Source organism: Microtus pennsylvanicus, chromosome 3 (genome assembly GCF_037038515.1).
Source record: "Microtus pennsylvanicus isolate mMicPen1 chromosome 3, mMicPen1.hap1, whole genome shotgun sequence".
NCBI lineage: Eukaryota > Metazoa > Chordata > Mammalia > Rodentia > Cricetidae > Microtus > Microtus pennsylvanicus.
In genome coordinates this window covers 130,652,674-130,679,172 of record NC_134581.1, presented here as the reverse complement: position 1 = coordinate 130,679,172, position 26,499 = coordinate 130,652,674, and the positions used below count along the sequence as shown (strand labels likewise).

Sequence of the window (26,499 nt, the reverse complement as noted above, 5' to 3'; positions counted from 1 at the left end):
GCTGAGAGTACACGGCAGGTTAATAACTAACCCTCCTGGGCCTTTAGCAAGCGTCAGGTGCCTGGAGGAAGCCTGTGCCCAACCCTGCCTGCTTTAGCAGAGGCAGACAGTGGAGAGAGTACGGCAGGCTAAGTGAGTGGGTGTCACCAGGAAAACCTGAGAGACCCGGCTGCCAGAAGTTACTCTGTTGACACTATCCTCATGGGTTGGAGAGAGCAGTGAGCATTTCTAGGTAGCTGGAAGAATGAACCCACCCCAGAACCAGGCTTTGGACCCTGTGGTCTCAACTGGATCCATGAAACTTAATACTCAGTTATTCCAACTGTCCCATAGCTAGCTGGCTCCATTCTTTTGCTCTGTGTTCCCTGAAACACGCCGGTATATCCAGTTGGGAGAGATAGAAAGGGCTTGCAGAGGGCCTCCTATGAGGGTAAAGGTTCCCAGACAGGAGGGAATGGAATAAAGAGGGCCTTGTGTCATGGAGCTGGTGATGAAACCGAAAGTAGACAGAGGAAAAGAAAACACTCCTTCCTCGCATCTACTGAGAAGAATCTGGACCGCTTCCAGGAGGCAGGATCAGTGGGAGATGGCTAAGCTTCCTGGAAGGCACAGAGCAAGGAGCAGGGAACTTGAACATGTTCTCTCAAGCCTCAGTTCCTTCACATATGCTGTTCCAGGCACCAGGAACACCGATCTTTGCTTGCCTTCAGGGCCCAAAGCTTCTTGGTGGCATTTTCCATTCATCGGAGTCTTCTCCCATCCTGCAGCCCCACCTTAGACCTTCCCACTGAGCGTCCACATCAGGTGTAGTTACCAGTCTCCACCCACGCTTTCTGAGCACCAGAAACTTATCCTAATGATATACGTGCCCTGGTTCGGGAGCTTCAAATGCAACCAGTTGCCAGGGTGACCAAATATAGCAAAATACAGAAAACAAGGGACATATACAGGATTGATATTTCAGCTTTTTCAACAGATACATGGTTAAAAAAAATGAAAACTGAAAGAGGAGAGAGGTTTGACACCTGCCTCATAGAGACTGTCAACAAAATGCAATAAACAGACCTTGCTAAAACACCCCCGCCCAATGTCTTGACATTAGCTACATATATGATAGATACTAAATAGCAACTGTTACATTGAAATGGTTTTTTTTTTTTTTTTGGTTTTTCGAGACAGGGTTTCTCTGTGGCTTTGGAGCCTGTCCTGGAACTAGCGCTGTAGACCAGGCTGGTCTCGAACACACAGAGATCCGCCTGCCTCTGCCTCCTGAGTGCTGGGAACATTGAAATGTTTTAACAGACTTGTGGATACCTTTTAAAGCATAGCCTTCTCTTCCAGAGATACCTAAGAAAGGATATGTTTGAAATGGCATATGTGAAACTTATTTTAGAGCCACTGGGGAGGGCTAGAGCCGCAGGTCTAAGTGAGTAACAGTACGCCTGGGTGAATACCGAATTCTCATGATATACACTGAGAGTCCATTACACAGTTCTGGGCTTACAGCTCGGTCAACAAGGCACTTACCTTAAAAGCATGAGGTAAACCCAATCTCCAGAACCCACATACAAAAAGCCAAGCACAGGTAGGTCCTGGGGGCTCCCTGTCCAACCAGATTAACAGAACCTAGGCCAAAAAAAGGATGGAAGGAAGGTGTGTAGTCTCAGAGCTGCTCATTGGGTAAAGGTACTTGCTGTGTAAGCTGGGGATCCACTTGCAGGTTTGATCCCCAAAACACACATAAAGATAGAAAGGGAGAACTGACTCCGCAAAGTTGTTCTCTGACCTGTACACACACACACACACACACACACACACACACACACACACACACGGATGGGGGAGGGGGGACAGAGGCAGAGAGACTATTTTTTTTAAAAGAACAATATGAATGGCACCTGAGAAATAGCACCTTAAATTGTCCTCTGGCCTCCACATGCAGGTACGCTCACATACACATGTGTACACATGTGTGTATGTGCGCACGCAGAATGAAGTCAAGACTCTGTGTCTCACCGTTACTCAAGCTCCCAGCAGCTGCTAACGCAGCTCCTTCTGAGTGACAGTGGAGTCAGACAATAACTCCTCCGTGAGGAGAGGCTGCCAATGAAGCCTGTGGGACGCCTGTCGGTGGTGTGTTCTCTGAGGGGAGGGATTAGGAGACACTCTCACTAAGGAGCAGGTGTGAGGGTGAAAGGGCACAGCACACACGGTGGGAAAGCACAGTGCCGCCACAAGGCGGGCAGAAACCACAAAGGGCTCCAGGACGGTTGAAACTTAATCCTACCAATAACTGGGGGAAAGTGAAGGCCAAGAGCCAGGGGCCTGGCTCCGCAGCGGGATACCTGCCCGGCATTCATGAGGACCCGGTTCAATTCCCAGCACCACAAGAGAAAGCCCCCACACACTGCTCTCACTCTTCCTAGACTGCAGACATAAAACATACAGCTCTAAACTGAAAACAGCCCAAGCATCTCCAAAGGATAAGTGGATTCCATTATAGTTATGCAACAGAGTAACTGTGGAGCGGTTAGCACCCCAGGTACCTCATCATCACGGATGGCTCTCACGCGCGCAGCCTAAATGAAAAACCACCTCAGCTCGCAGCGCAAGAAACTAACAATGCGCCACTCAGGGAAAGTCCTTAAACATAAAGAAGGAAAAGGAGCTTCGGGAGGGAGAGAAGGAATGAAGTCGGCAGAGCATCTCAGAGCCTCGTGCGCTGGGGACTGGTCTGTGCCTAAGCTGGGTGATAATACAAGGATCTCCACGGTATTGTTTTTGTTCGGATCCTTCTTGCTCTAGAATGTCTGACCGGGCATGGTGCCTCACACCTATAACCCCAGCATGGGGGAGGCTAAGGTTAGGAGGCTTGACGTGAGTTTGAGAGCAGCCAGTGAGCTCTGTGTCAACAGAAGATCTGCCGATCCTGGGCAACTCTGACCAAAGTGTGTGAGGGGAGAAAGGAAGCTGGCTCATCACCTACCACCACCACCAGACTGAGACAGTGTTAGAAGACAATGAGAATAGAGCAAGTCCAAGGGAAATGCCAGAATTCCTACAACCAGGAGTAAAGCACAGCAGGGAAAGGTGACTGATGACCTGAGGCTGATCCCCAGGACCCACATGGCAGAAGGAGAGAACCAATTCTTGCAGGTTGTCTCCTGCCTACCAAAAATGGGCCTTGGCCTGTGTATACCCCAAACACACACAAAGGAATTAGTTAACTAAAATCAAATAAAAACAGGAGCTAAGGGCTGAGGGCTTCCACAGCTCCAGGGACCGTGGCACTGTGGAACGGGAGGACTGAGTGGTCCAAAACCCATAAAATTCTCTGATCTGGATAAATGGCTGAGCAACATGCAGTGTGCAGGCTACAGCTGGGAGGGTCACTGCTAAGTGATCCAAGTCTTACACGAAAGGGCAAATGCTGCAGGGCTCTCCTTAAGGAGATGAGAGCAGTCAACGTTGAAAGAACAAAAGCAGAAAGGAGCTGGAATACACATCTGGAAGCCAGGGAGGGTAAGCCTGGCCTTTTAATGCTATGCAAAGTTGTTTTCAGGTATCCCAACAGCACCTACGAGTGTGTGTGTGTGTGTGTGTGTGTGTGTGTGTGTGTGTGTGTGTGTAGATGGAGAGTTAGTGTTCAAATGGGGCTGGAGTTCCCATTTAAGAAGACGCAAAAGTTCCAGAGATGGATGATATAATAGTTACACATTTAAAAACTGTTCAAATGGTTAGCTCTCTGCTACCTTACGAGTTCTGAAAAGTTCTCCTTCAGGGTAGGTGTAGCTAAACAAGGAAGCAGACAGGGAAACGGCACTATCGGGCCTCTCCAAAGCTAAAGTCATTGCATGACGCGATGACAACATTCAGATGAGGATCTGGGCATGGAAGGGCATCACTGAGCCAAGAGATGTCACCTCTGAGGGCACTTGTGGATGGTATGCTCAGAGAGGCCAGCCACGTGGATGACCCCATCCTAGGACCTAGCTCAACTTTGAGTGCCAAGGGATCACCAGGTAGTTCCATGGTTAAGATGGAACCCCGACCCGAGGACTCTTCCAGTTCTTAAGTATAAGAAGAAAAAGCTAGTTGGGACTGGGGGAAAGATCCAGAAAAAAAAATGCTTAAAAGCAGCATGCTGAACCCAAACTCCAGAGCTAGAGAGACAGAGCGGTGAGGCACAGGGGTGTTTATGACCCAGGAACAGGGGAGGAAACCAGAGAGCTCGGCTTGTGCACCTGAGCTGGGGGAAACAATGGCAAAGGAGTCTGGAAACCTAGATTGAATCTGGCTGGACCACATTTACCAGGCACATGGCCTGTGGTCATCTGCTTTCTGAAGAACCCCGCCCCCCCGGAAGGAAAAGGGAATACCTTGCCAGACAAGGCCATTAAAGAAATGACACAAATTCCATAGCCTGGGAGGCAGGGAGCTTAAGAGGCACAAAAGCAGATGCTCTGCGCTTCAACCTCCAGCCCCCAGAGACTGAGGCGGCAGAGGCAGGTATTACTCACCTGCCACACACAGAGAGGTAGGGTGGATTTAAGTCAACCAGAGCAGCGCAAAGAGGGCGAGACGCTCAGGAAACCTGTGCAGCTGGAAAATATTTGGCTAAGAAAAGGGCAGGGCTGCCGATAGAGAATACCTGCCTAGCCATGTATGGGGCCATGGGTTCAACTCCCAGGCTACAAAACAAATTAAAACAAAACCTGCCGTGCTTATCAACGGGTATACAGGAGCACAAAGACTAAAAAGGAACGAAGTGCCTGCCACCCAACAGCTGCTATGCAGCAGGATGGGGAGGTGGAAACGGTTTTTGGATGATCGTTTTAACACTGTTCTACTACGCACTTCTGTATGAGGACAGCTTTTGACCCAGGTGTTGACGAATGGCCTTCAAGTCAGAAAGCATCTTTAAGAAATTGTAGCCGGGCGGTGGTGGCACATGCCTTTAATCCCAGCACTAGGGAGGCAGAGGCAGGCGGATCACAGGCTCCAAAGCTACAGAGAAACCCTGTCTTGAAAAACCAAAACACACACACACACACAAAATAAAAAACAAAGAAAGAAATTGCACGTACCCAATCTACCATACCAAAGACATGAGCCCAAGTTCTAGAGGCACCAAGTGGCCCTCAAAAGCAGAAATCTTCATGGGACTCTGGGGTCCCCAGGCACCTGTGGACCTGTGAGACCCCTGGGGCAGGCTCAGGGCCATTCACCCAGGTGAGCTGCCAGAGCTCTCAAACCAACATTTCCTCCCCACAGTCTGGGCATGAAACTGGACTTTGCTAGCCATGTGGCTTCAGTTCAGGGAGGTTTCTTAACTTGCCAGCTAGGCCTGACTCTCCTGTAAACATCTGGAGAAAACAGTCTTTATGGGCTTCCAGAAGGATAATCCAGAACCCCTGAGCACAGATCTAGGCTCTCATGTACTTCAAGGCCCCTCACATACTCCTGTAAGAGCCAGAGACACAGTCAAAGGTTTACAGTCCTCCATACCTGTTCGTCTCCCGCCCCACCAAGGAGTGAGTTCCTCCTTCCCCCCCACCCATGCACCATGCATTTGTACCTGCTGCCCAGACACCTTCCAGCAAAACACAACAGCTGTGCGCCTCTGAATTCTTTGGGACAGCCCCAGTCACAGTGGGCATCACAGCTTTTCCAGCTGGACCACACCGTTCAGTAGCTCCTCCCCTGTACTGCTTCCCATGGGGTTGCAGGTCTACCACCGACTAGGAACTCAAGAAACACTTCTCCCCCCTCCCCCCCCCCGCCACCAACACACTGGAAGAGTTCCTTAGGCCTTTGTTGACTATAGAAAATTTGCCTTACACAAGCAAAAGCACGTTGGAAAACCATTTTCATAACTGAACATTAAAATCAAGTAGCCAGGTGGGATGATAACAGTTGGCTGGAGAGGAACCACGAAGGCTGCAGAAGATACAAGATGAGGGACCCTGGATTCAGAGGGCACAGGCTCCAGGCCACATCTAACACAGCAGCTCTAGCTGGAACTCTCACAACCATTCCTGACAGACAGAGACAGACCTCCCTATCCTAGCTCCGTTTCTGTTGCCTGGCTCTGTGCTCAGGGGTCCTAGGATTATCTTTCAGAATGTTCACAAAGGCTGGCTGTCCTCATCCCTGAGTTTTACAGGAGAGAGTGGGGGCTTAGCTGGCAGGTTAAAAAACAAACAAACAAACAAAAAAACAGCTTGGGAGAGAAAGGGGCTGTTTTGATTCGCAATTCCAGGTTATAGGAACTTGAAGAAACTAGTCCCATGCACAGTCAAGAGCAGAGAGGATGAATCCAAGTACGCTTACTGCTTAAGCTGCTTTCTCTACTCTTACACAGTTCAGCACCCAAAGCCAGGGAATGATGCTGTCCACAGGTAGGCTGGTCTTCCTGCATCAAATTAACATCACACACACACACACACACACACACACACACACACACGCCCAGTTAAGCTCCCAGGTCAATCGGATCAGGACAAACCCTCACTGAGAGCTCCTCCCAGGCAGTTCTGCATTGTGTGGTTAACAATTAAAACTAACCATCATCCTCTCCCAGCTAATCCCTGAGGCAAGGAACTGGAGACTGTATCTCTAAAACCTTTAACCTGCCAACAGCAGGAAGAGGAGGAGATAGGGAGAGCTTGCTTCTGACCCAGGCAGTCCGCTCAAAGGACCAACCACACTGCTGCACGTTCCTGGGATGTGACAAGAGGAGACCCATGGCTGCATCGGGAGATCAGGGTCATAGACCCTTTCTAATTGGCCCATTTAAGTTCAGCATCCAAAATACACATTCCCATATAAATACAAAGATTAAAAAGATGAAGACACAGCACCCTGTAACCAGTGGTTCCAACCTCTCATGAAATCTGAGACTCTATTTTAACATCTCTGGCTTCTCCCTATTTTCGAATCCTTCTGCTATAAATGTAAGATGAAAGGGGATGTGGGACTTACACGCCAGCCTGAGGCAAGACACAGACGAATCAGCAGGTGACCCTGGCAGTGAAAGCCGTCCAGGAGACTGGAGGACAGAGAGCACAGACCCCTCTGGAAGAGGGTTTTTCTCTGGGTAGAGCAGAGTAGCAGACAGGGACATTTGGAGCCAGCCAGTCAAAAAATTCCAGGAGTGGGAAGAAGACATATTGGAGGAGCATCTCTGTGGTCCCCAGGGTAGAAATTTTCTAAGTTTCCAAAGAAAAATGTCAGGGGAAAGCTCACCCCCACGGCCTTCTGCCATTTCCAAAACAAGGCCAGAATTCAGTGAGTTTAAGCACATGGACGTACTTACAGCAAGTTGATGTTTGCTCATGACCCTGGAGGGTCATATGACTGGTCTTAGAAGAAACCAGGGGAGCCCCCACTCACCAGCCACACCCCTTCCCTTCCTCCCCTTGACCAGCATGGCACCAGTTTCTAGGATTACTCTCTATCACATCCTACCAGGGAAACGTGCCTGCCACTCATGTCTCTCACTCCCAGCTCAGCCCACCTTTTATAATAAAATCCTTCTTTACATAAGAAACAACACAAACTCATGACCCATGTGGACAGATACCCCAGGCTCCATAGAGTCCTACCGAATGTGTGGTTGTGAGCTGCCAGGTAGATGCTAGGAATCAAACCTGGGTCCTCTGCTGAAGCGTCTCAAGCTCCAAGAGCTAAGAAAATTTTATTGGAGAGAGAGAGGAATAAAAATCAGGTGCACATGCACGCACCCCACCCCCTGCTCCCTTCAGATGAACTGAGAACAGTTAACACATGCTTAAAGTCCCAGCACCAAGGAAGGGTGAGGCAGGAGAGTCACTGGAAGTTGAAAACTAGGCAACAGAGTGAAAACATCTTTAATTTAAAAAAAAAAAGAAAAAGAAAAAAAGGGCTGGATAAAGTTAGAGAGTCATTCTGCTAGATTGCACACAGAATGAGAAAATCTGCCTTACTTCCGATTGTCAGAAAAACATCTCACCCTTTCTGCATGGGTGAGAGAAAGGGGCACTAACACCAGCATCCTACCACCTCTCTTGCGCTATGCCTTTCCGGAACAGCCCATTCCAGCTGTCAGGGAGTGACTAACGGGTGCTCCTGATGCCCTCTGAATCCAGTTGCCCATAAATCCATTGGATGGGGATGCACCTTCCAATCCAAGATAAGGCGTGTGGTCACTATGCTGTATCACATTGGTTCTACCAGGCCCCCTAAGAGCCTGTGCAGGGGCCTCTTTTCTCTTCCAGAGTAAAGCTTTAAAAAAAAAATCCCTCATATAGCATTCAGCTTCCAATTCCACTCAACAAAAGCCGAGCAATGGGAAGCCTGCCTGGTACAACTCGCTTTTATTTTTCTGAAGTCCCTATTACAATTTTTAAAAAGACTTCTCCACATTCCAGAGAAAAAGATGAGAAGTTTATAAAAATTATAACTTTCTATCAATCCTCCAAGTGTCTTGCTGTTTACCGAGGCATTGTAATTTGTTTTTAATCATTTCATCTTCCCATTTAAAAAAAAAAACAGGGAAATCAACACTCAGCTGAAGTTGCCCAAGGTGGCACAGGCAAGCCAGAAGGTAACACTGAAATTCTCCACGTTTACACAGTACCCTAATGAGTCAATGCCAAGTTCCCGATACAGGGAGAGCAAATGTGCCAAACGCTACACTGGCCAACCAGCCTTCCCCCTGCAAGGCATGGCGGGAGCGCTAACTGGCAAGCCAGTGTCCCAACAGCTTTGCACACAGGGCTGCTGAAAGATCGTGCGTGCACGTGCATGCGCAAGCGTGCGCGCGCGCACAAACACACACACACACACACACACATACCACACACACAGGCAACAGAGGCGGGGCTGAGCAGAAATGGCCTGAGCACAAGCCATGCCAGGGGTTTAGTCAACAAAGAGCTAATACGAGTCAACAGCGGGTGCCGCTGCCAAGCACACCAACCAGAGGGATCTGCAGCCACACTGGTAGTAGGAAAGCGCCTGGCTCCCTCAGACCAGACCAGACCTGAAGGCTGCACATGGCTGAACTAACAGGAGGGAGGTGCCCTCCACAGCAGGGCCAGGTTTCTGAAAAGAAATGACTCAGGGTGGCATTCTGAGTGTCACCTGGCAGGTGGGCTTGAACGCCAAGCCCACTGTGGACTGCATGTTACAGGTAGGGGTTTAAAGACCACCTTCTTCATGTTTTAGCCACAATTGGGAAAGCACTGACTATCTACATGAAGGGTTCAAAACTTCCAGGAAGGCTAGCAGATGCAACCAACCAGACCACCCAATTCCAAGTCTGTTGAAGGGGGACTCACTAGGAAAATGACAGTGGCGACTTCCTTTACTAATTATGCCAACCGGACCGTGGCTTTGCCAAGTGACAGAGGATTTAAGATGCTATCATTTCAAGCATCAAAAACTTCAGGAAGTCCTTGGACCCCACAGCCCACACACTCCACTTCTCACTAGAAAGTGCTTCCCCTTATTAGCCTCACCCAGAACACAAGACCATCTTTTCAAATGTGTCTCCCAAGAGCCTCCAGGCCATGCCTCACTGACCTTTGTGCTCACGGCGAGTAGCTTAGCACACCCGAGACATCCCATAAAGGATGAGTAACTGCGCCAAGGTGCCACAGCCTGGTCATACTGAGGGTGTTACTGTGTTTGAGGCCATTTTAGAACACACTCGTCTGTCCTGAGAGGGGCTAATAAAAAGGGTTACGACAACACATTGCCACTTTTGTACGCTGGGCAAAGGAATTCTTGAAGCTAGGGCCGCCCGAGGGTTTTAATTACAAAGGAGTCATAGACTGGCCAGGTCCCAGGGTCTCTATGCAAGTGATCCAATACAGAAGGAAGCTTAGGGGTATCAGGTCAAAGGTAAATCCTGTCAGGCAAGGTCAGAGCCCAGGGAGTGGTAAGAATCCAGAAACAGCCGAGCAGGCACAGGTGGGGTCAAATGCCTAGAAGGAGACCTAAAAAGGGAATCCAGTAAGGTGGGTCTAAGGAACGGCACAAACACTACAAATTCAGAGGGGAGCCAGCTCAGCCTCCTAACTGGGAGAATTAATTACAGGAACTAAGACTCAGCTCTGGGAAGACTGGTGGAGGAGCCTGTATGATGCAATTCTAGTATCTAATAAATCTTTAAATCAATGAGCCATGTTTACTGGTAATTTTTCTTCATCTCCCCTCCCTGAGAGCTCACACGACAGAGCCAGCATTTGCTTTTTGTTTGTCTGTGGACATGGTGCGCAGTTTTATGTCTGGATGTATAAATAACTCGGAGCTCAGTAAATCGCACGTCTTTTAAAAGGGCATCAAAAATATCTGCCATCAAAAGGAAACCTGAGATGGAGGGATTTTTTTTCTGCACATATACATATATATATGAAGAAACCTTTTAGGACGCCTGCCTGTGTTCCCATCCCCCCATGGCCCCGCCAACTGCAGTAAGCCAGCATTCCAACCTGTTCCTTTGTGGACCTGTTTGGATCTTTTTAGCACACAGGCACTTTACTCCGTTTGCGGTGTTTCAACTCAGAAACTCCACTTAAGCCTGTCGCACACACCTGACAGTAGCAATACATTTTATAAGCCAGCTATCCCTGGGGAAGAGACAAGAACCCCCGCCAAGGCAAGGAGCACCACCGACAAAGTTCCCAAGGAGAGCATTCCTTTGCCAGATGCAAACTGCGCCACATCCTCTCCCTATCCAAGCTGCCCACTCACCTCGCCTCTGCTCCCCATCTCGGGCTGCCTCATCAGAGCTGGGAGCCTGGGAAGCAGGGACATGAATGCTTTTTAAAAGGCAACAGCTCTGGGCTGGGGAATGTTGGCACCTTTTCTATGAAAAGGCCCCGCAAGGGTATTTTTATGACAAAATGCTCTCCCATGGAGCACAAAAAACACAAAATTAAACTACCATAAATTGAAACTGTCTCCAAATTAAACCCACACGGAAGAAGCATTAGAGCCCAGGTCAGGTAGGCTGATTTTTCTCATCTGAAACCCTTACAGGTTAAGAGTTCTCTAAGTCCAAAAAAATTCCTGCCACCCAGGAAGGCCTAAACGTTCCTCTGGACAATCTGTAACTCATCTAAGGCTCAATTACTGCGGTGTCTTCAGTCATACCCAAAGATTCCCGAAGGCACCATCTGCCGCAGCGCCGAGTGCACAGGGGCGCCCCGTTAGTGCATCGGTTTGATTGGATCTGACTGGCCCCGACTGGCCCCTTCGGCCAGAAACGTTCTTGGTGGCCGGACTCCCTGCTGGAGATACTGGCGCTGGCCTAGCTTGCCACTGGAACTGGGCCCTGGTGCAACCACCTGTGGGTGTGTGGCCCGGACACAGGTCCCTGCGCTGCCACCCCGGAATGCCCAGCACGTCCCATGCACATTGCCCGGTGTGGGAGCGAGTCGGGAGGCCAGTCCAGAGGGGGCTGGGGCCAACTCCCAGAACCCTAAGGCCTTTGCCCGTTCAAAGTTGACCTGGCTTGACAGTTGACTCCCAAGTCGCCCCACCCCCTGCGAGGTTGTGAGCCAGGGGGCTCTTTGAGATAGGAATGGAGGACATCCATAAGGGATCGGCCAGGGCCGAGAGGTAAAACTGTTCCCTAGCCCTCTTTCCAAACTTGGGACACCTGCTGGGCAGCAGGTAAGGATTTCTTCTCCAATGTCTCATCAAGGCCTGACACCAAAATCGAGATACCCCGGGGCAGCCCTGCAACGCTTAAAAAATTCTACTTAAGCCAGCATCGGAAGGCCAATATTGGCAGGGAATGCCGGCCACCGGCGCCAAAGGAGGGGACGCGGGACATGGGGACAGCGTGCAATGGGGTAAGAGTAAGGCCCAAAAACCTAGGTGGGCGCCAAAGAAAACGCAACCCTGTGGTGCAAGGTGCCAAAGACTGGGCCCCGCAGCGTATGCGGGCTTAGTGGTCCGGGAGGGTTCAGGCTGGAGAGGACTGGCAGAAGATGGGGGAGGGGTCCCTGAAGAGCGGCCCGGGAAGCTTCCCTGAGGAAAACACTGGGGAAGGGGGCTCTGCCCCAAGGGGCGCAGGCTACCATTGCCCCGCAGCGTCACTCACCGGCAGGTCCACGCTCACTTCGGTTCCGTCGAGCAGGAAGACACGGCAGTAGAGGGTGGCCTTGGCCGCTCCAGAGGCGGAGATGTGCACAGCCGCGCCGCCCGTGAGCAGGGGCCCGCCGCCGGCCGGGAACACGCTGCCCCCGGGCGCGGCGGGCAGCACCGAGGAGCTGGCAGCGGCGGCCGGGCCCCCTCGCGGCCCCCCGTCGCGCTCGTCCGCCAGCCCGGCGGCCCCGCGCCCCGCCGCGCCCCGCGCGTAGCGCTGCATGGAGCGGCGGCCAAAGGTCCGGCGCAGGAACCGCAGCATCCTGGCCGGGGGCGCCCCCTGCCTCCGCCCCCTGCGCTGTCGCCGCGCCGCCGCCCGGGAGCGCCCGGCGCCGCCGTCAGTGCCCGCCGCGCCGCACCTCCTCCAGCGGGCTGCGGCCCGGGGCTCGCTCCCGCCCCAGCCGAGGCCGAGGCCGCGCTCCGGCCGCCCACGGGGCGCGTCGGCCCAGCCAGCGCCCGGCGCGAGTAGCCGCGCGGGAGAGAGCGCGCACGATCGGCTCTGGAGACCGTACCGCTGCTGTCGCCGCTGCGCGCTTGAAGGGGCGGGCGGTCCGTGCCGGCTACTGCGTAGCCGCTGTCCCCGCCGAAGAGCGCTGCAGGGGGACCCGGCTGCGGGCTGCTCCCGCGCCGCCCGCCCGGCCGAGGGCCAGCCGGAGCAGAGCGCCTGCGTGCTCCCGGCGCGCTCGCTCCCACTCGCGCCGCGCCCGGCCGGAGGAGGCCCCCGCCGAGCGCCCGCTCCCGGGGCGCCTTTTCCTGCGCCCGCAGCCCCCGCCTCCCACCTGGGAGGGCTGCACCTCCAGCCGCCGCCGCCGCCGGCACTGCAGCACGCCCTCCTCCCCCGGGGCTGCGCCGGGCCTGTGCTGCCCCCTGCCGGCCCGAATGCCCCCTGCTGCTGTAGGTGCGCTCACGTGCGTACACGTAGGTGAGCACACACGTGTTTCCGGGCGCGCAGGACCCCCTGAAAAGTCCGAGAGTTTCCCCCCTCCTTGGTCGGATGAAGAAAACAAGGCTTTCTCCTTTCTGGGAAAACTTGTTCCTGGGGCAAAGAACAACACGTCTCTTTGTGAAAGAGAAACCAAAACACAACTACACTCAGTTTCCCCTTCTGCAGATGTGGAGTAGGCTACCTGTCCCCTGCTACTTAATTAGATTCTATCAGTTTAAAAATCTCAGCTTTAACCTTGCAAGCCAATGGACTCGTTCCAAATCAGAAAATTGAGGCCTGAGAGGAGGGGAAGTACTTTTCCATACTCCTTAGGAGACACCCTGCTTCAAGGACCTCGCTTGTGCCCAGAATTGAGGCACGGGCCTGCATAAACAGTTGCTACTGAGAAGGTTGGTCAAGGTTGGACGGATTTCTGGGAAGCGCAGTATAACCGGGGCCATGAGAATGAATTGCACAGGACACATGGAGGATACTGGAGACAGCGAATTGCTGATGAGCCATGCCCACGGGTTCAGGGTTTGCCCAGGGACAGACAAGTGCGTTGTCCCGTGCTGCTGAATGAGGAAAGTGGGAAATGAGGCTGAAAGAAGGCCAGGCCTTGGGAGAATAACGCTGCCGTTTATCAGGTCCTAATTTTGTGCCAGACACGACTCTAAGCCCTTCCCATATGTCTTCATTTAGCCTACTTGCATACAGGTTATTATCCCGGTTGCACAAAGGAGGAAACTGAGGTGTAGGAAGCTGGAGGGACTGTCCTACAGACTCCTTGGCTTGGCTCCAGAGCTACTGGTGGAACATGGGACATGATTGGCGAACAAATGACAGTTTTCAGAGAGTCGAGGAAGCAGGGGCCTCAGCAAAACAGAGAAGACAGGGGGCTGAATGTAGGAGTAATTTCAAAACACATTTCTTGAAAACCAGGCATTACCTTGGGTAATTTCATCATTTGCATCTTTATTAACCCTCATTTCCGCGTTCCCAGATCGTTCTCTATCTTCCTATGCACTTGCATGTATTTTGGAGCTTATGTATGTAATATGCTTGCCCGGGGTCTGAGCGCTGCCTGGCATTCATTCTGTGATATTATGGGGACCACCCATGTGATGGTATACTCTGAGAGGCACCTACAATGAGCCATTAGACGCCCACTCTGCTCTCACCTCCAGGACAGATTTAACAAATACTATTCACAAGGTGGCGTAGCTCCAGACAGAAGACTGGTTTCTGAGGCTATCTCCAGGAACGCTGCAGTAGAAGGAAAAATAGCCAGTACAAAGATGCCCACCTTGGCATTTTACATTTGCATTGTGGTGTTTCCCTGTATGTGGCAAAGAGGAGCTTTGTTTAATGATTGAGTTAAAAAGGCTAAGGACGGGGGGATTAACTCACTATTGTAACCAGTGGACTCAAAAGGGACTGTGTTAGGAGAGACAGGAGGGTCAGAGTGAGAGAAGGAACTGTGGCAAGGCAACAACTGTCCAAATAAGGGTCCCGAAATTGAGGGATTGCAGGCACCGTCTAGAACAGTGTTTCTCAACCTGTGGGTCACGACCCTCTTCGTATTCAATATTTATATTACAACTCATGGCAGTTATAAAGTAGCAATGAAAATCATTTTAGGGTCAGGGTTACCACAACGTAAGGAACCTATTAAAGGGTCACAGCATTAGGAAGGTTGAGAAGCACTGCTCTAGAAGATTTTAAGAAGAAGTGTGTTAACACCCTAGAGTCTAGAAGGAAAGCAATGTGGATTTCAGCCTATAAGATCCATCTCGAGCTCTGGAATGGTGAAACAACACTTTGATGTTGGTTTGAGTCACTGGGTCTGAATATGTCTTCATGTCGGTCAAGTAGGAAGCAAGGCAGGTGCGCCCCATGATGTCAGTCTGGAGCATCGCGGCATCGTCTGGGCGTGGCTTTCAGAGCCCCTCTCCCGGTGGACTCCGGGCTCCATGAAAACAAGACTTTTTCTCATTCATCTGTGTATCCCCACCCAGCACCTAGCTAGTAAGTAGCAAGCACTTATCAGATGCTTGTGGAATGGCCCCAGCATCCCACTTCCTCCTCCCGTTGGTTCTGGAGGGTATACTATGTTATTTCCTGAGAGAGGAGGAAAAGGAAAGTGAAGAGAGCCTAGATGCCCCCACTTGTGACTCCGTGCAGCTCTAATGGCTACTGACAGCGTCATCCTGAATTACATGGGGATTCCTGTATGTCAGGCCCTGCCCGCTAATGGCTCTCATCCCATTTTAGCTTCGGCGTGGTGGAGAAATAGCTGTCCAGACATTACTTTAACAACGGCTCTTGTCACTAACGTTTCAGCCTCAGAGTTCCAACATTTAATGAGCAAACTCGCATTTCACAGTTACAGGGCTGTGTGTTCTAACAGCTGCCCTTTCTCTCTTGCTGCCTTCAGACCCTACAGTGCCTAGCTGTTCTGTCTAAAATCTATAACCAGTCCCTCAAAGATTTTAATAGTCTTTGATTCGACCACCCCTCCCTCGTTATGAGTACTATGACTCAGCTAGAGCTGCTTTGCATACGAATGCACCATCCTTTTTTATCTATTTGTCCGTATGTATTTGTGTGTGTATGTGTGTATGCATGCAGAAGCCAGAGGCTGATGTTGGGTTTTTTCCTTAGTCACTCTCTACCTAATTTTTGAGATGGGCTGTCCGGTTGAATCTGAAGCTCGCTGACTGAGATAGACTGGGTAGCCGGTAAGTCTCAGGAATCCTGTCTTCTCCACTTCCCTAGCACTGGGATTGCAGGCAGTACTGTCCCGCATGGCTTTTCTATATTTGTTCTAGGGATTATAGTCAGTTCCTCATGCTTGTGTGGCAAGCACTTCACCAACTGAGCCATTTCCTCCGCTCCCCAACGCATCACTCCCTAATGACGTTTTCGTCCTTAAACTACTCTTCAGAACCTCGTTGCTATGACTTTGGATGCCTGTGTCCTTTCAAAATTCATGAGGCAGGGCCTTTGGGAGGTGGTTGTGTCGTGGGGACTCTGCTTCCTTGAGTAAAACTGGTGTCTTTGTAAGAGACACTTACAAAGCGTCTTGCCCTTTGGGTCATGGGAGGACACAGCAAGGTGTCACCTATATTACAGACCAGAGGCCCTCACTAAACAACTTACCTGCTGGTACCTTCATTTTGAATTTCCCAGTTTCCTGGCACTATGGAAAATAATCTGTATTATTTGTGCTCTTTGGTTGAAGCACACTGAGTGGACTAAGACACCAATATTTCTCATGCATGTCTACCTAGAACCACCTCAGGGACGCTCAGGACATTCTACACTGACTTCCAGGTCTTCTCCTGGGCTATAAGCAGTAGCTTCACCTCAGCTGTATATGAGCATCCAGGGTAGGATCCGTAGCACCTCCTTCCATCTCCACATTAGAGCTCATGTGTTAACTCTCCGGGCCTCCATTGACAAGCACCCTTCCATTGTGCTTCCCGTCTCTACTCGGGAGGTCTATGCTGTCAACATCTCTTGACATTTCCTGTAGACTCCCCGCCTCCTGAGTAATCATAGCATTAATTAAATAACCCTTAGCCTTGTTTCTAAGGGATTTCTAGACATGTATCATTTGACCCAATCCTTTGTTTCCTGTATTGCGGCTCAATGAAATTGTATCCGAATCCCACTGGGCTCCTTTCCCTCCGCCAAAAGAAGACTGCACTTGAATATGTGTTCCTACTTCCTCCTTTGTAATTTTATTCTTTCCATAACATTCCTTGAGGTTATTATGTAATACAAAAATCGTTCTGTAAATGTTTCGTCCATATCCACTTTCATGGGTTCGTGGATGTGCACATGTGTGCACAGGCCAGAGATCACATGTCACTCCTGAGACAATGTCCACTTGAAACACTCGTTGTCCTGCAACTTACTGACTGGGCTGGATGGCTGGCCAATGAGGCCGAGGGATCCATCTCCCCATATTGGAGTTAAAAGCACTCACTACCATGGCTGGCTTTTAAATTTTCCTTAGAGTAGGTCTGGAACTCAAACTCAGGTCCTTTTTTTTTGCAGAGCAAGCAAGCATTTCACCAACTGAGCTCTTTTCTCAGCTCCACGCAGCAACTTACAGCAGAGTGGACAGCTATGGTTTCTACCAAGCTAATGTCCATTTTCCTTTCTTGAGTTACCATGCAGAACCACTCTGTCCTGACGTAACGGCTTAAAGGTCTAGAGCAGTGTTTCTCAACCTTCCTAACGCTGTGACCCTTTAATATGGTTCTTCATGTCGTGGTGACCCCAAACCATAAAATTATTCTGTTGCTACTTCATAACTGTAACTTTGAACTGTTATGAATCATAACGTAAATATCTGATATGCACAATATTGGATATGTGACCTTGGTGGGGGAGGGGGGTGTCCCAATTCAAAGATTGAGAAGACTCCATCTTCTGCCTCAGGTGTGGGATATGTGAGCAGGCATGGCCAATCACAGGGATGCATGCCCTCTCTCCTGCCAGAGTCCTGTCACTGGCTCAGGAATGAGCAGACCAGTGACGGTTAGCTCTGGAGCTCAGGCAACACTTTCTTTCCATTGCTAGAGCATCTGCTGGCTGTGCACTGCTTCCTATAGGTCCACTTTGACATCAGATGGAGAAAGCCTGAGGATGGTACCAAGACACAGAGGGGTAGAATCAAGGGACACAGGAAACACAGACTGCTGATGACGATTTGTCGTCATGGTCTAGATCTGGCCATGCCCGACGCTTGACACAGGTCCTGCAATACAGTTGGAAGAAAAGGAAGACAATGGTAGAACAAGATATAAATAAATGTACAAATATATAAGTCACATGACACGGTGTCAGGGCAGAGTCAAGATTGGGATGGTTTCCCAACTGCTGGGTCTTCTCTTTGCTCCTCTGTTCTCTTTCTTGAGCATGGGACATAAACACTACCTCAAATGTATTCAGTTTTTTCATCGTTTGAAGGACTGTCTCCAGGCAAGTAATTAGCAACTCACATCACTGAATCGTGAAGAACTAAGTGAGTAGTTAGAGGTAACCTAAGATTTTAATCCAGAAGTGACAAAATGACTCGGGTGTCTGCAAGAGTCCCAAGTCTATGTCTTCAGCAGATCTTTTTTTTCTGCTCCACATTGTATTTGGGATCTGCCTCAACATATAAGCTCTAGATCTTCACCACAAACACCTATTACCTATCCTTGGGCCTAGACATAAGAGATTGCATCTGGAAGGAAATGGTGCCACTTTGCCTGCTGGCAGCCTGAGCATGGATTTCCTAACTGAGAAGCCCTTTCTTCCCTGAAGGCTATGCATACTGCTTTGGGAATACACCCATGGCTCTGCTAGGATGATTGCTCTAGGCAAACCCAAGGCACACAGAGAGTGAGAGAGGGCATTTCTTATAGTGCCCACTCACCCTGCTGCTTCCCGGCCTCCCTCTCCAATATGCCCAATAGGCTCACTCCTACTAGACATCTCTCATAAGCTCTCCTGTCCCTTACTGATGTCTGACTTTTGCTGGGAACACATGAGCAAATGTCTTTTACCCTAGAAAAGATACTGACGACAGAGTAAAGAAAATGATTCCGCCCAAATCTAGCTTGGTAGACCAATGAGTTTATTGGGGTTGCTTACATGGTATTCAAAGGCAGCTGCATCACCAAAATGCCACCTCAGCACAGGCAACAACTCATGAAAGCTGTGTCCCTGGAGCTCCACCCCAACCCCAGCCTCCAGAAACTGTTTTCTGCTCATAACTTTTTGAACACAAAAACTTTTGAAGTTGCCTTAGCTTTCTGAGTCTTTTTTTTTCCTTTTGGTTTTTTGAGACAGGGTTTCTCTATGTAACAGTCTTAGCCGTCCTGGAACTCACTCTGTAGACCAGACTGGCCTTGAGCTCACAGAGATTCACCTGCCTCTGCCTCCTGAGTGCTGGGATTATTTATAGACATGCACCACCACTACCTGACTGAGCTTTCTGAGTCTTATGAGGTGCCCTTCCCCCTCCAGGAGGGAATGGTTTGGTCTAGAGAGAATAACTACACATTTACTCTTTCTTGGAATACTTTTTGCCTTTGCTTCTTTTCCAACCATTGGACTAAAATCAATGTTGTCCAGTAGAACTCTCTGCAGTAGTAGATCTGGTGTGGGTATGCATGTGCATGTATGTGTACATATGTGTGTGTGCATGCGAGTGTGCATGTGTGTGTGGTGTATGCATGGGAGAGCACATGTTATGGGCACAAACACCATGCACATGTGTGTAGAAGCCAGAGGTCCATCAGGCATCCTTATCACTCCATCTTATTTCCTTGAGACAGGGTTTCTCACTGACCCTAAAGCTTAGGGTTTTTCAGCTGAATCGACTGACCAGCCAGCCCTGAAGCTCTAGCTACCTCCTGCCCCACCCCATCCTCAAAGGTGGAGTTATAGCTGTGTGCCCCGCCATGCCCTGGCTTTTTGTGTGGGTGCCTAAGACGAATACTCACGTTGTCATGCTTGTGAAGAAAGTACTCCAACCTACAGAGTCAACTCCTTAGCCCAGCTAAGGGGCTATTTGTTTAGTATGTGTATGGGTGTCTGTGGGGGTGTGCACGTGCACACGCCCTCATCAGCATATAGGCCACAGCATGCATGTGGACCTCAGCGCACAACTTTAGGGGAAACTGATTCTCTTCTGCCTTGGAGGTTCCAGGGTCTGAACTCAGGTCATCAAGATGGGTGGCAAGCTCCCTTTCCCACGGAACCATCTTGCCAGCTCCTACGAGCCACTGTTAAATGACCATTGAGCACTGGGAAGTTGTTAATATGACTAAGGCTCTTAATTTATCTCCTTTAACTTAAACAGTCACAAGTAACTTGGTCATCATAAGGGTCAAGGCAGACTTGCCCAGCATCTCACCCTATCGCCTTTAGATGAAATAATTCTCCTTGCCTTTGATCTGCTCCAATTGGAAGGGTCTAGATCCAGGGAGGTATCCCTTTTACTGGATCCCTGGTGGCTGACATTAGCCTTCAGATGCCTGGTCGAGTCATAAGACAAAAATTCTGCTATCAAACCACTCAGCCATGGTGGTTCAGGACTCTAACCTCAGCTATGTGGGGTGCTGGGGCAACAAAATGGTACGTTTGAGTCCAGCCTGGGTAACTTAGACTTTGCTTCAAGAGAAAAAAGACTAGGGAGACAGCTAAGTACTAGATTACTTAAGGGATGCAGCCATGTAATAGAGTACTTCTCTCAAATATGCACAACCCTGAGCTTAACACCCAGTACTGGAAAAAAAAAAGCATAACTTTTATTTATTTATTTATTTATTTCTTAACTATATACCTAGCTGCTGTCAACTTAGTCCAAAACAAGGTGACCCTTCTCCTGGGAGGCCCTCAGCATCTCGGCGGCGGCTGCTGCTGCTGCTGCTGCTGCTGCTGCTGCTGCTGCTGCTGCTGCTGCTGCTGCTGCTGAGGGAGGCTTTGGAGCTGCTGTCACGATCAGGGCTCCCAGTGGAAGCAGCGTTCCGTCTCCAGGAGCCCGAGCTAACGTGACACAGCCAGTGAGTAGGAGTCAGAGACACAGAAGCCACCTTCCCTGTCTGACTCCAGTGTAGACTTCAGGTTCTGACTCAAGCCAAGAAGAGAAAGGAACTGGAGGAAGAGGGGGAGGTGAGTCGAGTCAGATGCATTCATTCCGTGGAAGCACTGATGAGCACCGGGTCTACGAAGAGCCTCGGCAATAGGCCTGCCGGGCACCCTGTGCTTGACCTTCTGCTGCACAGTGTGACTCAAGCTACATTAGAGGCTGGGGGTGTGTACGGTAGAGCCAGACCATGCAAGCGTCTCCGCATCAAAGGGAGGCAGGCAGTGAAGGATCTGAAAAAAAGAACAGGAAGTTCCTGCTGGCACTGGTTAGACGATTCTCTCCTCCATAAAATGGGCAAATAATCCCACCAAGTTTATTATGGTTCTTTATGACGTCACGATGTGGCCAACCAGATAACACAAGGCCCAAAATAAGTGCCCCGTGACCTGCAAAGCTTTATAAAGATGTCAGGCCGGGATAAGTGGGTACACAGAACCTAGATGGGGCTCAGAGACTGGACATAGGTTTGGGCATGGTTTTCATTTCAATATTTACAAGGCTGATACATTTTAGAAGGTATTAAAGTGAAAGAGATACTTTTCTAAAAAGCAAATATGGCGCTGGGCCTTCAGGGACAGAATGGTGTTTCCTGAGGCTGGAGGGAAGACAGGCTAGAGGAGGTGGGCCGGGCTGGACACTGACACCTGCTTATCAGAATTGTCCTGTTTTTTCCATTCCCAAGGGACTAACAGAAAGGATAACACCTCTGTCTTCCTGCAGAGAATTATGGCCTAGTAAGGGCTGTCACAGATACTTACTGCTAGACTTAATTACTCTTCCCCTCCCATCCCCCATCCCAGCAGGGAGATGTCTCATGAGGGAACAAGGACTCAGAACAGTGGGATATCCCAGGTCACACTGCTACCCAGCAGCAGCAGGCTGGCTGGGGAGTCCCTCAGTCCCACAGCCATGTGTCTGGCCTCCTTCCCACCCTGTGGCCTCTCTAAACTGAAACCAGGCTCTTTCAGGGGCCACACCCAGCTCCTCCAGCACTGACTCATTGGGAGGAGATGGGAGCTGGTTCTTTGCTCCCCAGAGCTAGTTTCTGGCCTGGAAGGCACCCCTCTCTCTTCACCTCCTGTCCTGAAAACATTGCCCCTCATCTCTCCAGCCTTGTGTTCTCTTTGTCTGAGCTCTTAGAAATAAAGGCAGGCTTTCTGATGAGACTCGGTGGGAGCCACAGCAGCTTTGCCCATCGCTCCCTGCTCTGCCCTTGGGATTCCCAAGGGACAAAGCCGCTGTGGCCACAGCAACCAGATACACCGCGCTGTTTGTCTCTCTCTGCCCAGTGCCCTTCCCCAGTCTCTGACCTCTCTTTTGCTTTGGGCTGTTTTTTCCTCCAGGCAGTAGCTGCTCCAGGAGCAGAGGCGAGTGTACTCAGGTGTGGGTGTGAGGAACAGAGGGCCACATTCTTGAGTGCCATTTTTCCTTTACGCTTAGTGACCCAGCTCACAGGTAAACTGGCCTCACCCGGGTGCTGGCATGCGACCCATCAGATTAACGTTCTCTGTTCTGAAGCAGAGCTGAGAGGTGGGCAGGAGTCCTCGCTGCTGTGTGGAGCTGGGCATAGTCTTTCTGTCAACAGTTGAAACAAAGCGAGGAACATCTATCTCCCCTTTCCCCCATTCTCCAGTCGCTATATACCCATCTCTAGCGCTTTCAACACCTCTGCTTGATCTCCTGGACCACTGGACCCCCTCCGCCCTGAATTCTCTCCCTTCTAATTTATCCATCACCCACCATCGCTTCCTTTCCCCAAGGGAAATGGATCAAACTATTCTCCCACTTAAAATCTTTCAATGGGGCTGGTACAAGGATCACAGGTAAAGATGGCAGAGTTGTACTAGTCTGGAAGGGGGACCTGGCTGTCCGTTGTCTATGGACTTAGCTCTGCCACTCACCCCATCTTGAATGCTAAATTGTTGCTCTTTAGTCACACTAAAATGTCTTCCCAGCCATCACATGTGAATCCGGGCCCTCTCAAATACGGCTGCTCTTCTTTAGGATAAATTCTTGTTCACCTCTGGGGTCCCAGGTAAGGCCTTTTCTGGGTCAGGATGTGATATTGTTGGTACTATGTACACCTGCACCCCTTCTGTGCGTAGAGTAGGCTGTCATTCTGTGTTTAGCAGTCACAGAGGGAGACTACTACAGAGAAGGAAGTAGGAGATACACACACACACACACCATGGCGAGGGATGGGCGGAAGTAGGAGATACACACACACACCATGGCGAGGGATGGGCGGAAGTAGGAGATACACACACACACACACACACACACACACACACCATGGCGAGGGATGGGCGGAAGTAGGAGATACACACACACACACACCATGGCGAGGGATGGGCGGAAGTAGGAGATACACACACACACACACCATGGCGAGGGATGGGCTGTGAGGGGCCAAGGAGGCATGTGTAAGATAGCTCCATGTTCTCCTCCTCAGTAGCTGCCTACACTGTCTCTACTTAGACCAAGAGGACTTTGGTAATTAGTTTTTTGTTTTTGTTTTTTGTTTTTGTCAACATGACACAAGCTAGGATCCTCTGGGAAGAGGGAACCTCAATTGAGAAGACACGTCCATTAGATTGTCTTATAGGCAAGTCTGTGGGCACTTTCTTGATTCATAACTGATGTGGGAGGGCCCAAACCTCGGGTGGAGCCACTCCTGGGCAGGTGGTCCTGTATAAGAAAGCAAGCAATACTGGCCGTGGTGGCACATACCTTTGATCCCAGCACTCTGGAGGCAGAGGCAGGTGGATCTCTATGAGTTCCAGGACAGCCTGGTCTACAGATTAAGTTCCAGGACAGCTAGGTCTATGTAGAAAGACCCTCTCTCAAAAATCTGAAAGAAAAAAAGAAAGAAAGAAAGAAAGAAAGAAAGAAAGAAAGAGGAGAAAAGAAAAAAAAGAAACGAAAGAAAAGAAAGCAGAAAGCCACTGAGAGCAAGCCAGTAAACAACATTCTTCCACGGCGTCTGCTTTAGTTCCTGTCTCCAGATTCCTGTCTCAAGTTCCTGCCTTGACATTAGTTCATGGTGGACTGTAAGGTATAAGAGAAAATAAGCCCTTTTCTCTCCAGGTTGCTTTTGGTTGTGGCATTTATCACGGCAGTAGAAACCAAGACAGCACCAGGGCTTTGAAGGGGACACTCCTCTTATTTATATCTTTGTTCCCTGCTGTACACAGGCCTGGTGGAGGGAATGCCTTCAGAATGGACAGGCTTGAACCTGCCAGGAAGGCAGTATCAGTGTGTCTAGCCAAGAGGGGAGAGAATCAGGCTCAGCCTGTGAGTTTTAGGATGCTGTGTTCCAGAAATTTCAGGTGTTGGCTGCCTGACTCTGTCTGTTCCTTGGCCTTTCATGGCCCCCTCTAGAGACCATCAATATCGAGGGGGGATTATAAAGTCTTGGCACTTATCCCTGGTAGAGCTCTCTCCCAAGTCCCTTACACACACACACACACACACACACACACACACACACACTCACTCACACACAGAGCTGTGCCCAATGTGAGGGTGGGCATTATGATCTAGGCCAAAAGTATTAGTAGCAAGCAACATACAAATCTTGACTGTGACACTCTCTGGCTGTGTGACCTTGGGCACAGAATGTGAGCCCTTGCAACTGAGTTTCTCATCTGGTACAGAAATATGATAATAATATTGGCCTCACAGGTCTCTTGTGGGTAGGTAACGATGCGAAGCATGTAAGCTATGCTTGGTAAGTACCCAATAAACGGCAATTGTTATTGTTAGTGTTACTGGTTGCGTTATTATCGATAATTTTATATCCATTAAAAACATAGGAACCTTCTGGTTGGAACCTGACTGGCCTGGCAGTGGGCCCAGGGGAGGAAGGGCACACACATAGGCAGGATAGCACAAAGGTCAGTGGCTCAGGACCTAGGGTCAGGGGTGTGTGGTAAGATAACCACATGCATTGGGGCTGAGAGAAAAGAATTGAGAAAGGGAAGAAGTGAGAGAAGGGGGAGAAGCAGAAAGAAAGAAAGAAAGAAAGAAAGAAAGAAAGAAAGAAAGAGAAAGGAGAGGGTGGGTGCTGGTTGTAGGCTGTGTCTAAGTGAACCAGCTCCAAGGAACAGAAGCCTGCAAACCGGTCTGGGCAGTCCCAAGCTAGGCTGCTTGGGCTGGCATCCAGAGGGAGTAGCCTGGCCCAGCACAGAGCCCTTGGGTGCTGCCTGAGGCCTCTTCTACCTGGGAGGTGCTGTCAGGGGTTCCACCCCACCCTTCTGGCTCTGGGAAGGAGACAATGGCTGCTTTAGAGACAACTGCAGCCCGCACTCTATCTCAGAGTGACCTCGCCTCATGTCCCTCAGAGCCATGGTTGAAACCCCAAGGGCAACAAGGGTGCCAGGATTACTTGACAGGAAAGGGACAGTGACTTCAACAAACTGTGCCGGGAACACTGTCATAGCCTTATCTGATACCATGTGCAGACCTGACTCAGTGGTTGAGGCGTAAACACTACACCTTAGGAGAAAAGCATCAGCAGAAGATGCTCCTGACGTCGGACTTGGAGTGGTTTTTTTGGCAAGGACACCAGAAAAAGAAAGCACACACTTTATTTTTTTTTTATTTTATTGAGAAAAAGAAAAAAGTTTCAGCCTCCTCCCAGCCTCCCATTTCCCTCCCCCACCTCCCACCCTTCTTCCCCTCCCCCCACTCCTCTCCCCCTCCCTCTCCAGTCCAAAGAGCAGTCAGGGTTCCCTGCCCTGTGAAAAGTCCAAGGTCCTCCCCCCTCCGTCCATGTCTAGGAAGGTGAACATCCAAACAGGCTAGGCTCCCACAAAGCCAGAACATGAAGTAGGATCAAAACCCAGAAGCACACACTTTAAAATGACAAACTTTTGTACAGCAAATGACAAGGGACAGCCTAAGGAGGAGGAGAAATATTTGCAAATGCACGCTTCATAAGAAATTAGCACCTAGAACCTTTATGTGTATGTGAAGAATATGTGTAGGGGTTGGAGAGAAGGCTCAGCAGTTAAGAACATCTGATTGCTTACAGACAACCAGAGTTTGAGTCTCAGCACCCACGCCGCAGCTCAGAACTGTCATTAACTCTGTCCTAGGGGAGCTGATGCCCTCTTCTGGCCCCCAAGGAAGAACCCGCATGAAGGCAAATCACCCACGCACACTTTAAAAAAAAAAGGAGTGTATATATAAAGAACACCTAAAATTCAAAACAGTATAGCATTGCATATAACCTTCCCGGCCTTGTCCTCCCTCAGTTGTACTTAGTACCTAGTAAAACACAGCTACCATGTAAGTAGTTAATCTACTGGACTGTCCAGTGAATAATAACAAAACAAAATGTCCAGACATGTTAAGTAAGACATAAGTCTTTTTTTCCCCTGAAAATAAAAAGCAACTTTTGAGGTACTGAGGCAGAACCCAGGACTTATCTGTACTAAACATGCACTCTGTCACAGAGCTACACCATCTCTGATTTTTTTTTTTTATTCCAAACCAGTTAAACCTTCAGATCTGAAACCTGTGACTACAAGGGCCAACTGTGACTCTTTCCAAACATTTCATTCATATGTATTTTAAGAAAATAGCATTCTATAACTCAAACAAAAACGTGTGCTGTGAACATTTTAAACACACCTTTGAAAATATAAGAAAACACAACTGTAGACCAAAGGGTAGTCTATAATATATACATAGTCTCTACCTTATAAACAGCTTTATTATTTTATGTATGTAGATGTTTTGGCTGCATGCGTGTCTGTGTACTGAGTGATACAGT

The 26,499-nt window shown here is 49.8% G+C and overlaps 1 protein-coding gene across 7 annotated transcripts in view; it reads right to left on the bottom strand.

The window, feature by feature from the left end:
- Epb41l4b (erythrocyte membrane protein band 4.1 like 4B) overlaps nucleotides 1–12,549 on the bottom strand; it is a 147,991-nt gene extending 135,442 nt beyond the window's left edge. For all 7 annotated transcript variants that reach the window (XM_075967171.1, XM_075967173.1, XM_075967175.1 and 4 more), the window contains exon 1: nucleotides 12,098–12,549. In XM_075967171.1, coding sequence (XP_075823286.1) covers nucleotides 12,098–12,403 — 306 coding nt within the window. In that variant the 5' untranslated portion in view covers nucleotides 12,404–12,549. The remainder of the gene's footprint in view (nucleotides 1–12,097) is intronic.
- Between the last annotated feature and the right edge of the window lie 13,950 nt (nucleotides 12,550–26,499).